Below are 14,618 nucleotides of genomic sequence, written 5' to 3'. Positions count from 1 at the left end.
CCACTACTGCTGCTGGCAGAGCCATTTTGGAACCTTGCCTAAAGTACCAGGGTTTAAAAGAGTAGAAGATGAGAGTACCCACTCCCTTTACTGCTGAACTCCATTGACAAGTTTGTGATCATGTGCGTAGTTAATGTGCTTTAAGCAATTACTGGGGCTGCTGCTGCTTTTGTACTACGATGAATACAAACTGAATATCTAGCAATACAGATTATTCTGTGGTGGTCTTTATGTTGTATTTAGGGCTGTCTTGCTTGTGCAGATTTACGGAGAGGACTGAGAAATAGATCTGTCCTCTCCATTTGCTTTGAAGAAGTTTTGAGAGTATCCATGCTGTAGCATATAATATACTGTTCACTGTTTCTTAAACCAAAACTATGTATGACATCAGTTGTATATAAATTCATATTGTGATGTGGCTGGACATAGGCTAAGATGCATAGCTGCTTCTAGGATATACCTGAGAGGTATTCGTGGTCATGGCTGCTAAAAAGCTATCTAACATAATGGAAAGTGAGAGGTGAGGAAGGTAAATACAGGCTTCAGACCTTTTTAATAAGTATTTGCACTTCTGTTTCATTCTTCATCCAAGATCAAGTGCTTTACAAATGAACTATTAAGCACTGTTTTAGAAGTGAGGACATGAAAGCATAGAAAGGTCAAATATGTGGTCTTATTCAATGAAATAAATGAAAAAAAGAGGTGTAAAATTTCATGGATTTTTTTCTATATCAGCTCCACTAATACTGATGCTGATTTACATTTGAAATCACTATTTCCAAGCAAAGGATGAATAATAAGATAATTATACTAATCTTGTTCATGATGAAAGCAGAAACTAGGAGGAATTCAGTGGAAAATCTGTTTCTCTGGTGTTGGCAATGTACATTGGGAGATTTAAAAAAATAATAAAAATTGAGAAGTTACGATGATCATGATGATCTCAAGAAGAGCGTGCAAACATGCATAAATATCTTACATATTGAGCTTGTTGGAAGGACCTTAAGTATACAAAATAAGATTTTTTAAAAATGTGTTAGACTGATAAAATTTTCTTCTCACCTGTTTGTTTTAGGTATTCAGACCTTCATTGATACCACCTTATCTCCATATACCTTCTATTCCTACTACATCCAAGCCAGCAACATTCATGGTTCTACTAGAAGTGCCTCAGTGACATATAGAACAAAGTCTGGGACACCTACAGGAAACTTGAACTTAACTCCAGTCTTTCCTGTTAGTCACCATTCTGTTTTGCTTTACTGGACAGCCCCATCAAATGACTCTGGGCCCATAGAGAAATACATTTTGACATGTACTGGCTTGGTTGATCTTCAGCCTTGTGGCCAATATGAAGGCTTAAAAACTTCAGCAATTATTTGGAATCTCATGCCATTTACAAAATATGTTTTTTCTGTGCAAGCTTGTACTTCTGGAGGTTGCTTAAAGGGCCAGCCAGTGACAGTAATTACTGCACAAGCTCCTCCAGAAGGCCTACTCCCACCGGTTATACAAACCATCAGCTCTACAGAACTGTCTGTGGAATGGTCGCCACCTGCGAAACCAAATGGTAGGACATATATTTATTTTCACAAGTCAAAAATTTTGCGAAGAAAAATCAGTATTTTTCTCCAATTTGATTAGAATATCCTTAGCTGTGGGACATAAACTGAGAATAAAGTAAGGAATCATCTGAATTTGCCTGACACCACTAAATGTAGTCTTGGAGTCTGTTTTGTTATTTTGGAGTCTAGAACACTGGTGTGCTGGGTTCAGGATTTAGGCCTTAGATTCAGGATTTAGCCCTTAGCGGCATCTGCTGCATCAAAAAAGCACATATATAATTAAACATTTACAGTAAAATTAATTTTTTCCTAATTTGCCAAATAGGCTAGTTCAGACAGATGTGTGATATTGCTGCATAAAGCATAAATAAACAGGCAATAGTTATGAAAAGAATCTAAAAATTAACAGAGAAATCTGTTTTTAAAACCATTTGTCATGTGTTGTAACTAATTCTATTACCAGTGTAACTTTGTTAGGGATTATGCTATTGCCAAGAGTTGCTGGTCTAACTTGCCTAATAATATTTTAGGTTTTTGAATCTGAGAACACAGCTGTTGTAGGATACTTTTGTGATGCCACAAATTTTACTGGTAAACACTTTATCTCTTGATATACATGCCATTGAGCTTTGTGATCTTGCACTTACAAGCACTAATATTTGTGCATTCTAAACCAAACCTGTTTATCTCTTCACAAAATGAGCCTATTTCTCCGTTCCCAAAATGAGCAGGTGTGTATTGGGGGCTTAGCATTCTCTATGAACATTTTTGCTAGGTTTTACCAGGTGAGACAGGAAGAATGTCTCTAAGTTTTTAGAAGTGCCGTTCCTGTAATACAGGCCATGAAAATGGCTGCCAATACTTGTGCATCAATGTATAGCATATATTGCTCATGGTTTCCTTCATAGCAATTACCTGTGTGTAATGCCGGTACAACAGGAAGTTTTAAACCATCCTCTTAAATTTCATTTCTGGTTGGATTTCCTGGAGTTTGCAAATGACAAACGAGAAGTTTTTAGAAGTTTATCTTTAGAAGTTTTTTCTCCTAAGCTGCATCTCTGTTTCCATGCATGATTACAGCCCCAAATATATATATTATATGGTAATTAACTTTATCTCCTTTCTTCAATATCTCATCTCCTTTATTTTGGAAATCTCTAGGCAGCACTCTTGCGCTCTGTTTGTGGAGCTAAACCATTTCCGTGATCATTCCTAGGTCATGTATCTCTTCATACTGCAATGGTGAAGCCATTTTTTCCAAAGTGCTGAGACCTTTCCGTGTGTATAATAGGTTTATTCTGATGGAAAACCCTTTTTCTTTCACACACAGATCTGTGTATCTACACACTATCCTGTAGTTGTTTCTGAACTATTAGCATTTAATTCTCACTCAAAAAAAAAAAAAAAAAGTCCCCTATTCATTGCGTAAAAATAAATAAATAAATAAATAAACTTGAAAATGTCCCTTTAGTTCAGGTATTTGTTATCAAATCCCAAAATTGTATGGAGGTGAAAATAAACAGCGTAATGCAAGAAATGGCAAAACGAGTATTTGGTTGATAACTACACAGGTTATTAAACTTCTTATGCTATGTTTTCTATGATGTTGACAGATCAGTTGTTATGATTTTAAATGTAATGTTATTTTGGTGTTAGTAATTTAGTAGTATTCCAGAAATAACGTAAATGCAATATATATATATATATATATATATATATATATATATATAATATATATATATATTATATATATATATATATATTTTTTTTTTTTTTCCTCTCCCTCTAGGTATAATTATAAGATATGAACTTTACATGAGAAAATCCTTTGAGAACTTTATTACTCCTGAAATTCGTGTTTTCCAAAGCAGTGGATGGCTCAGCCCTCAACCAGTTCTGGAATCTGCTAATGAGAATGCTTTGGCTCCACCGCAGACCAGTACCACAGTCACTGATCTTGAACCATTCACAAAATATGAATTTTATGTGCTAGCAGTAAACATGGCAGGTAGTACATCTTCAGATTGGATATCAGGACGAACAGCAGAGGCTGGTAAATAGTGGTTTAAATTTGTTCATTGAAAACTGAAGGATAAAGTAAATTAGAATATATTCTTAAAGTTTTGTTGTTATTATTATTATTAAGATGTGTTCAGTAGTAATTCAAATAGGGAAAAATTCTTGGTTTTTACTAAATAAAACAGAAGTCATTTTATCTCATAACCTTGCAGGTTCAGTCAAAATGTTTTCTTCAACATAATATCATATTGCTAAAGAAAATGTGTCTGTCACTTAAAAATTTCAAGATTACAAAATGTAAAATCTACCAAGAAGTGTTTGAACTCTCTACTGTTTTCCCAGTTGTTAGTTATGTGCCCTTTAAAGGGAGAAAAAATAAATAAATAAAATCGGTTTAATCACAAATATTATGAGTCTATATATGAGTTGGTACGAGTAGGAATGTTGTTCAAGAAGGTATAGGAAAGAGGTTCAAGTGAGTTCTCCTGAAATGAGGCTTTGATAAGAAGCCTTGTTTGAGAAAGGTGGTGGGTTTTTATTTTTATTTATTTATTTCCAGAACTCAAAATGGTCACTTTTTTTAGAAGTATAGCATTTGAAACTTTTCATGTGGTTTGATACAGGCCAGCTATCATATTACGAACCATTTCTTTTTGAGAAATTTTAAGAATCAAATCACAACAACTCTTATGACCTCACTGATCAAATTTTCAAAAAAGCTTTCCATTTGACATATTATTCTGAAATAACAGGTACTTATTTCAATGCTTACACCAGAAGAGTATGTTTTTTAGTCTGATACAGCCTCTGTTCTGCAATTAAACATTTCAGTTACATCACTGATGCTTTTGTTTGCCAAAAACTTGAAAGTCATGGCTTGAGCCTAAAAAACTGCTGGTTAAAATAATTCCCTTTTTTCACAAAAATGAGTCTTTGTGCTTATCTGTTCTTAAATACTGTATGCTATAAAAGTGTTAAATTGTATTTGGAAAGAGGTCCATTAGTGTGGTTGTACGTAACAGAAGTGCTGTGAGTTGGTATCCTATTATTACAGAGTAATCAGGTGGGGATTTAACTGTGGTGCAAACAATCCTTTTACAGATTTAGCTATGGAAGACAAGGGAACGGTTTTGTTAGAAGTGAGAGACATGTTAATTTCAAACTGGCCTAGCAAACAAAATTGCTTTTAAGATGCTGAAGTATTGAACACTTTTTGCTTTTATCAGTTTTTTCCCAGGTTGCATGAAGTTTTTCTTCAAGAGTTTTTCATTTGTATGTATTTTCTACCTGCTGCAGAGTTAAAGGCTTTATTGTCAATTAGGATTTCTTTTAAGACATGGGCAGAGTTTTGTTCTGCATTCATGGACAGAGTAGAAAACAAGAGAATGATGTACTTTTTATGCACTATCAAAATAACGAGCAAATTCCAGTTAGGCTTGAAAACATAGTTAAAAAAGAATCGAATTGGAAAAGACTGCCTGAAAATGTTTTTTACAAATACTGTGTGAAATGTGGCATTATAATTTGTGTAATTTTATATATGTTTTTATATAAATTTGATTTCAGCCCCAGTGTTCATGCCAGCTCCTTCAGTATTCCCACTTTCACCATATTCCCTCAATGTGTCGTGGGAAAAACCTGAAGATAATATATCAAGAGGAGAAGTGATAGGATACAGCATCAGTTTGATGACTGAACAAAGGTTCTTGCCACCATTTTCCCAGGTAGTATTTTTACGATAAATTTTTCCTAAATTGTAATAGGAAAACTGATAAAGTCTGATGTCCTTCTTGATGTTTGTGAATTATTTGACTGATTTTCTATATATCTCCTGATGTAAGTTTTTCACTCATCACTTCATCTTGACTGTTCTGTAATGTTTATACATTACTTTAAATCTAAAAGTTTTATTCCAGAGATGACTTTTTTTCAGTGGTGGGTAAGATTCAAAATAAGGAGGAATCAGATTGATCAACAACGTTTTAAATTGCCTTGATCTTTGCATGGTCTGCATGGTTTGCATTGGTGCAGCAAACATAATTATTGTTATGTTTGCTGATATGCTTAAAGTCATGGTGTCTGGAGGAATTTATACCTACGTTAAAAAGATAATTGTCTGGACTCCTGGATAACGGACAAGTCTTTGGATTGGGGAAACCTAAAATAGCAGAAAATAAATACTTTATAATATCTAAACATGATTTTTAAATACAGTTGTAATTTTTGAATGACTGGGTTTGGCAAACAAATACCATGGTTTTTGGAATATATAATAATACAGAATAATAATATAATAATGGAGTAATACCATATTTGTTACTATTACATGGTAGTAATAGTAATCTAAAACCTTAAGAATGGGCAAAGAGATACCATATATAATGAGAGTGTAGGAGTGGATCTGGTGCTCTGATGCTGTATTTCGCACTTCACCATTGAATTTTGGTTTTCAGGCCACAGATGGGCCTCAACTTGTTTGTCTATATAATGGGAATAACACTAATTACCTACCTCCTGTAGCTGTTGTAACAATATATATTTGTGAATTGCTTCTGGTCACAGGCTTGTAAGATTTTTCATTTAAATAACCATCTGATAAAGAAGTTATAGAAAAGATAACATCTTCCCCTCTAACTGATAGCTTGAAATAACATTAACATGAAACAAATTCAAATGTCTGTAGGTGTTAGTTATTCCCATTCCTTCTAATGCCTCCTAATCACGTCATTCATTCAGTGGTGATCAGATTTCACCACTTAATAGTGTCATCCTTGTCATCTGGGTTGTAGCTGCACAGTTAGTAGTGATAACTGCACCACCACACAGTTTTATGAGGCAATAACTTTGTTTCCTCATTTATCCACTCAGGAACAGGCTTATTACCTCATAAAACAGTGTGATGGGAAGTATTATTTAAATCCTAGCTTGCTGAGATTCTCCAAAATAATCCTCTCCCTCAATTGGTCCTTGCAAGCTTTTCCACATCTAAATGAAGGAATCTGCAAATTCAGAGACAAGTTTCTTATTAGTGAATATGTCACTGATTAATAGGAAGGAAAATATTATTAACAAACTTTTATATTCCAATGTGTTTGCTTTGCAGGTTTTGCATATAGCTGAGGCTTACGAGCTTTCCTATGTAGCAACAGGGTTAAAACCGTACAGGACGTACAACTTTACTATTACTCTCTGCAATCAAATTGGTTGTATTACCAGTGATCCAGGAATGGGGCAAACCTTGGCAGCTGGTAAGGAAACAATCTGTATTAAAGTGCAAAACTAATACACAGTTTACTAATGAATGCCATTAAGACGATCATAGTTTGATGCACAGTGACAGGGGTAGGTGTTGTATTAATACAATGTGACTTGCTTAATTATTATTTGTTTATCTTGACAGACTAAAAACAAAACATTTTCAGTGAACATTTAAGTTACATTATTACATTATGGCAACAGGATGCATGTTCTGCTCTCTCAGTTGCAAGTTATGGATGTCTCTATATATTTGTTCACATTTATTTAAGCTGTAACTGTACATAAGTGTTGCTGAGCCCATTCCTTCATTTATGATGCTAAGTTGTTCATTTATTGTTCATTTTTATAGTGTGTGTCACATTTACATAACAGAGCATGCAAAGTGTAAGTACTATGTAATGCCTTGCTTAACCCCCGAAGGGAGAGTTGCACGGTTTTTATGCATGACTAACATAGGTAAATAGTATATTTGTGTGTCTAAATTGGAGGTGAGATCCATGCTTTGCATCTGTTCTCTTGACAATGCTTATTTAACACCTGAGATTTAAGATATTTTGTAGATATGTATGCTTAAACTTCCCTAAGAAAATGGTAATTAAGAAGATGCATATTTGTGTCTGTACACCTTAATAAATTTTCACTTTGAGCTAATTTCAACCACATGTCAAGGATTTCAAAGATACTAACTTTCTACAAATTTAGAATAAAATAAGCATTGATATAGAACAGGGATGGAAGAAGCCTACATTTACTTTGAAGAAAAGACTGGTATGAAATCACTTCTTAGACACCCAAGGATCAAGAGGGTTTTGAGACAGAAATTGTTATGACAATCAGCTTCACGAGTCTTTTCATGCAATGAAGTATTTAGTATTGATCTTTACTACTATGAGCTCAAAATGCATGTTATATGACATACCTGCAGACTACTTAATATTGTGGTTTTCTTTTGTATAGCCATTTAAAACAGATTCATTACTTTCACAATATTAGCATTTTCACTTAGTAATTAGTATTGTTGTCATATGGATGTTGTGATGATGATTTTGAAATTACCTCTCTTATGTAATTTGGTCTCCCATAGGGGGAAAAAAAAAATCTGAAAATTTCTGATGTGCAGAATGTTTTCATTTGCTCCCTGGGCTGTGTTTGAGTTGCCTGAATTCCATCAAAGCTCCTCTGCATAATCACTGAAGAGATATAGGAGCTTCCAGATAGGGAATAAGGAGTTACCCAGAGCCAGTAAATAGCTAGGTTTATATACATGAACTGAAGTGGAATTTAAGCTATTGAGATAACACCTCTAGTATGCCCTGTGTTGTTGATCCATTTATTTAATTGCCTTTCCTTTTGTTCTCAAGAGGAAATACCTCTTGACATGCTCCTTGATTCACAATTTTTCTTTGTGTTTTTGTGGGTGAAGATCGCTCTGTCTCTCTTCTCTCTTCCTGAATTGCTGGTGCCAAAATTTGTTTCTTCATACTGCAGCCTCATAAAGTTTCAAGCTGGCCATCTACAGAGTCTTGTACTTGTATGAGTATGACTTTATCCATTGTACATAGCCATGCAAGGAAGAGAGTTCCAGTCTGTGCTGATAACCATGGAAACAAATGTGACCTAAATGGCACACCTTATTACTACAAATGATCCAACTTTGCATTTATACATTTGTTAAGAGAATCAGAAACAATAGCTTAGTTATGCTTGACAGCTTGTTTATGACTATCTACTCCCTGGTTGTGTTAATGTTTAGAGACCTACCACATTAAAGAAGACAGGAGAATACAGAATAGAATAACAAACACGTCCTAAATTATTAGCTATTTTGCAGCATAGTCTTTTCTTGCTTACCTTTATAGGCCTTGAAAGCAGAGTCTTGTAGTGGGTTCCTTTTGTCTTTTTAAAGCATGTTAAAGGAATGTCTTAAATTTTATCAAATTAAAGAGTAAAACACTTAAATTGTACATGTCATTTTATCTTTCATCATTTGAGTTTTTCATTTCTGGAGAAAATTAGTTAATTAGTTAAAAATTAGTTAAAAATTAGTTAATAATCTTCAGGTTTTGTGTCCATTTTGGGAAGCATAGTGAAACTGTGTTTTCACAGAAAATTTAAGAGACACTACTTACGTGATGACTGTAGATCAAAGCATGTTCAGACTTGGAACAAAGTTAGGAGAAGCCAGTCCCATCATTTGTAAAAATAGATGACCAAATCTTGGTCCATTAATATCCTTTTGTGTCACTAAATGATGCAAAATGAAATTAAAATTGCCTTTCTAGGACTGTTGAGGAGCTCTGTTTCGTGAAGGAATGTCTCCCTGGCACAGAGACAGTCTCCCTGGCTGTGCGCCACTCCCCCTCCATGCCCTGGCACAGGGAGCTTTTGGAGGAAGTCTTGATTGAAATGTGCTCCAGCATAATGGTCCCCTCGCACCTTAACAATCCAGGAGCTTTGAATTGTATTCCAAGTTGGGCTAGAGGTTATATTAAATTATACTAATTTTTCTCTGATGGTTGAGGAGGAGAATGGAAAACCATCTTTGACCCTTCCATGTGTGGAGTATTCTGATTTATCATATGGAGCATTTATATCACTGGGTGTCTTGATGGCTGCAATTCTGACATGTCCAGATGAGGTATATTAGCATGGGGCTTGCTTTTAGAACTGCCATTGCCTAGAAGTTTCAAGTACTTCTTAAGCCTTGTTCATATCCATTAGGTTAATTTGAAGACTAGCTATGCAAAAAGACAGCCTTCAAAATCCTCTTTTTCTCTGGCAACATGCTTTTTATATGGCATAGCACAGGATAAAAATGATGGCAGAAGCAATGGCATTAAATCATTACTTTTGCTCAGCATTTTTGTTTCTAGAGGTTTTGAGAGAGGACGTAGAAGACAAAAGAGACTTCTGCAGTCTGGAGTAGAATGTAGGGCTAAGACTGAAGAGAGCAGAAGCATCAGCAAAAGTATGCTGATTTTTCAGTGAAAAGTCTTTTTGAGTAAAATTGGTTATGTTTGATTCTGGATTATTTTAGCAAGAACCTTCTAATCTGGTTCAATATAGGTGTCTGTACCAGCTATATCTCATGAGTAGCTTTGCAGGAGGAGGATGAAAGAAACCTAATATCAGCAATATGTCCCTGTGTCTGTCAGACTGACAAAAAAATCTCCTCACCAATATGTGCACACACGGTATTTGTAAAAGATGGTAAAAGATGACATTTGAATCTGAAGAGTCTGAGGAGAGGGAAAGAATAAGCAAACAAAATAGAATTCATAAGAAACAAATTATTTTATAATAAAGCTGAGTGGAAGATGTCACAAATGCATATGAAATCAGGAAAAGGAATGGAAATGAAGTGTGATGAATAAAAGAACTTGCATGGGTATGCCTGATTCATGACAAGCTCCCAAGATGGTAAAGAGTGTTGGAAGGTCAGTGTTGCATGGTAGTGCAGTATTCAGATGAAAGATCAAAGCAAGTATGTCAAGATAATGGAAGAAAATAATTAACCTGTCCTTGTTACTCAAAGAGAGGGTGACTGGACAGAAAGAGAACCTCTTTTTGGTATAAGTATGAATACACAAATAGTTGGCTTTTAAATCATACTTGTATTTTCTTGATCAGTCTTTTAAGTGTTAAATTAAGAGGATTCAAATTCCACAGTTCTTGTGTTATTTTAAATACTCTTTATGTACTGCAGCATTTTGCAGATACTATTCAAAGCCTTAGCTGATAGATAAGAAAGAGGCTATTTCTAATACTGTGTTGGTAAATTTGGAATCTTATTTGAGCTTCATTTTTGTATTTGCTACCATGAGAATGTCAAGTCAAACTACGTATATGTAACTGAAATCAGTACTAGACTGCAATTATACATTTTTCATCTTAACACCTAGAGACAAATTTTACTTTGTTCTTTTCACCAAGTTCTTAGTTCATATTCCTGTTTATTTCTGAGAATGGCATTCAGCCTGTTCTTATCAGGTCCTAGGGTATCCTTTTATTTTCAAAAGCACTTTTTGCTCTCTGCTTTTATCTCATGTAAGATTCTGATCTGGTACCTTGAAATCAATAGAACTTCACCAGTTAGTACTAGTAGAAGACCTGGTTGCTTAAAAATGATTTTTTTTTTGACAATGTGTTTGTGTTAAGCTATTAATTACATGCATTAGATTTTGCAGCATCTACCAACACAAAAGATGCATATTTTCTAAATTTTTCAGTCAGGCAGAGGAACACTTTTTTATTCCCACCAATTTATGCTGTTTCAACAGGATGGAATTAGCCATGTGATTGCTTGGACTAGTAGAATTGCTTATCCTACCCTTCTCAGTATCAGTCAAAGTGTGCCTTAAACAATCTATACAGCTATGTTTCATTAACCACTGTGTGACTGAGCTTATTTCTTGTAATTAAGTTCGTCTTTCCTTTGCCCTTCTTCAGTCTTCAGTTGTGTGTTTTTTTTTTTTCAACTTCATTTTAAAAGCCTTTTTTTTTTTTTTTTTTTTTTTTAAGAGACACCAAAGTACGGCTTTGTGATTGCTACCAGTTACCCCAGCACATTGTATTAGTGATCCTTTGCTTTTGATGGCAATTACAGGGTTCAGAAGCTAATTTGTAGAAGATATTCTTCCAGCACCAGCTGCATCTGGCTTCTTGGCAGACTTCTCAAGCAGTTGTATTGGTGTCTTTGGAGTTGCCTCTGGGTTTGCTGGGGTAATGATGCTGATGGGCTTTCTGGGCTGTCTTACACTCCTTGATGTCATTTTCTTTTTGATTACCCTTTAATTTGAGTAATTTGTCCATTTTTTCCTTTCATGAATAAGGTCCAGAGCAAGCCCTTTTCAAAAGCCTCAACCCATTTGACATGGCAATACAGCATTTGTTTATGCCTGTCACAGACTGTTTTTCTACAAAATGCTATGCCTCAATTTTAAAATCACAAATACCCATTAAACAGGTAATTAGTAATGTATATTTTCCTTTGTTGCAGAACAGGAATATGAGGTCCATTTGCTGCTGGCCTGAAAACACAGATTGTTTTGCATGCATGTACATAAGTCTCGTCATTGTGACTAGGACCCAAAGTGATTAAACAAGCAGTCTTAATATGTTAATTTATAATTTTAATTACAACAATCTTGTATATATAGTCATTAGTGAATACTAATATAAATATTTTTCTACCTTTTTATTCATAATGCATAAACCAATCATCCAGTTACTTCTCGGCAGTTGCCTGTTTCCGTTTCATAATACAATCTTTGTTCTTAGTTATGAATGCATTTTGTTCATTCCTGTCTTGAATAATCCCTCATTAAGCTAGTCACTTTCTGCTCCATGCTAAAAAGGAAAAATTATCATGCAAATGTGGCATGCCATATTAAAAAGCACATTACCAAACACTTTTGTTGCTGTCCTTCAATTAGTTTCCCTTCTTTGAATTTAATTTCATTTGTTGTTAAACTACTGACTTGATGTATGGACTCATGAATTTGAAGCTGCTGCCAAGAATGTAGCAGGAAAGAAAAAAATCAAAGCCTCTTCAGAAAGCTGCAGAGGCAAAGCTGAAATGAATTTGCTTCACCTTTGACAAGAACACTTGAACAGCATTGGAATCCTCTGATGATTCAACTTGGCTAATTATCCAATTATTTATTTCAAGAATAAAGGCACTGTTTTACAATTAGAAAAGTGTAAAGTAATCTGAGAAATTTGGTAATAACAGATGACTTAGGTAACTTCTGAGATAAACAGTATCTGCTCAAAATTGTCTTGCCAAGTGTTCAAGCTGCAGTTAAATTGCTCTTCAAGTTTCAGGAAAATAGCAGGGACTGGAAAGTTATTTGTTTCTTCTCTCCTACTAAACACACATTATGCTTCATAAATAGCTTAGTTTGTTCTTTTCCCTCTGTGTTGAATTTGTGAGGTTTTTAAGCTATGTTTAAGTTGTACTTCTCTTGATTAAAAGCTTTTGGTTCAAAGCAATACTTTTTAATTGCCTAATGATATAAGTCAGTTCTTAGGAAAGAACCGTGCATTTAGGAGTTCATTTGCAATATAACTGAAAAATTCATTGCATGGCAGTAAAACAATTTACTGTTAATTACAAGGAGAAGAATTTGCTGTACCATGCTCACAGATTGCCATGAATCATGCAGCACTCCTAGAGATTTATAACAGATGTGTAAGTGGGATGAATTAGCAGGGTTTAATAACAGAGACACAAATCATGCAGACTTCAAGGAGCTTTAATTGATATACTAGAATGTGACGGGCATGAATCACTCAGCCATTCAACAGCACTGTAACATATGGTCAGCTCAATATGCTGCATCTTAAATCGGTTGGTGAGTCGTTGGTTGTCCCATATGGTGGAAGCAATATATTTTTCATGATTTTTAAAAAATATTGTGTATTACATCTATTTTTAAAGAAATATGAGTGTAGCATATTTGTGTTATTAAACTTTCTTCTGAATCCCATTAGGGGTGTTTTTTTTTTTTTTCACTTCTTTACTTTTTCTTTTTTTCTTTCTTTCTTTCTTTCTTTCTTTCTTTCTTTCTTTCTTTCTTTCTTTCTTTCTTTCTTTCTTTCTTTCTTTCTTTCTTTCTTTCTTTCTTTCTTTCTTTCTTTCTTTCTTTCTTTCTTTCTTGTGTGAAGAGTTCAAGATAGACTCAAAGACTCTAATTACTTTTCTAATAAAATAAAATATTGTCAGGATACATATGGATTATTTCTTAACTCCTTTACTATTGAAATGACCGGTGCTATTCTGAAGTGTGTGTGTGGGGAAAAAGTCATTGCAGAAATGCTACGGCAATCTCAGGGTCCTCTGAACTTGTAGAAAAAATGAAACGGATGACCACTAGCTAGGTATTTAATTTTATTTACAAGGAAATCTCCAAGATGAAAAAAAACAGACTTTCTTGGTTTTGCCCTCAAATTTGCTTACTGTTTTAATTTGTATGTAAGCATTTTGAATTCAAATGAACACTAATTAAAAATTGCATACTTTTTGTTGCCATTACCTTTCTGAGCTGTTCAGAATAGATGATTGAAGACTTCTGTAGAAAGGTACACAAATATCTACCTACAGTATTCTGAGTAGTACTTATTCAAATACATGTAAGCCTGTTAAATTTATCCACATGGTAAATACGTTATTTCTGGGACGAGAATCTGGCAGAGTATGGAAAAGCTTTAGCAGTTGTATTAGTAAACCTGACAGACTTGAGAAAGGAGTATTGTATCCTTAGAACCGCAGCTGCCAGAATTTAATGTCAACAATTAAAATTTATTTTGATCCTTACCTAGTGTTTATTACTGTTTGTATACACAACAGACCTTACTAATACAGAGATGCACTATTAGATGGAATTACCATCTGTTCAGAGAGAAATGCTGGCATCTGTCTTGGAGTCTAAAACTAAAATGATATTATTTCAAACAAATCAGAATTAACTGCTCTTTACTTACCAACTTCGTTTTTGTGTACATGTGTGTGCATGCACACATGGGAAAGGCTTATTTGTAATGACCTGTGTAGCAACATCTATATTTAGATATATGACTTCAACGTGAGCTGTATAGACCATCTGTCTTTATTGGTCTTTTTGTGCCCTCTGCTACACAATGGCATGCAGCAATCATAGGCTTTTAAATACTGTTTTAGCTTTATAATATATTAAATATGTATTATATAGCAAGACATTAAAACTACATAATTAAAATATACAAAATGTGACTTTGAATCCACCAAAATGTATT

At 34.3% G+C, this 14,618-nt stretch overlaps 1 protein-coding gene across 1 annotated transcript in view; it reads left to right on the top strand.

Moving 5' to 3' along the window:
• The window catches only part of USH2A (usherin), a 410,836-nt gene that overhangs the window by 107,528 nt on the left and 288,690 nt on the right, over nt 1-14,618 (top strand). The window contains exons 17-20 of the mRNA XM_072035514.1: nt 1,076-1,570; nt 3,355-3,618; nt 5,151-5,308; nt 6,688-6,832. Of these exons, the coding sequence (XP_071891615.1) occupies nt 1,076-1,570; nt 3,355-3,618; nt 5,151-5,308; nt 6,688-6,832 (1,062 nt within the window). The remainder of the gene's footprint in view (nt 1-1,075; nt 1,571-3,354; nt 3,619-5,150; nt 5,309-6,687; nt 6,833-14,618) is intronic.

This window comes from Anas platyrhynchos, chromosome 3, assembly GCF_047663525.1.
Source record: "Anas platyrhynchos isolate ZD024472 breed Pekin duck chromosome 3, IASCAAS_PekinDuck_T2T, whole genome shotgun sequence".
Classification (NCBI taxonomy): domain Eukaryota; kingdom Metazoa; phylum Chordata; class Aves; order Anseriformes; family Anatidae; genus Anas; species Anas platyrhynchos.
The sequence above is the reverse complement of the archived record's forward strand: the minus strand, read 5'-3'. Positions and strand labels throughout refer to the sequence as shown.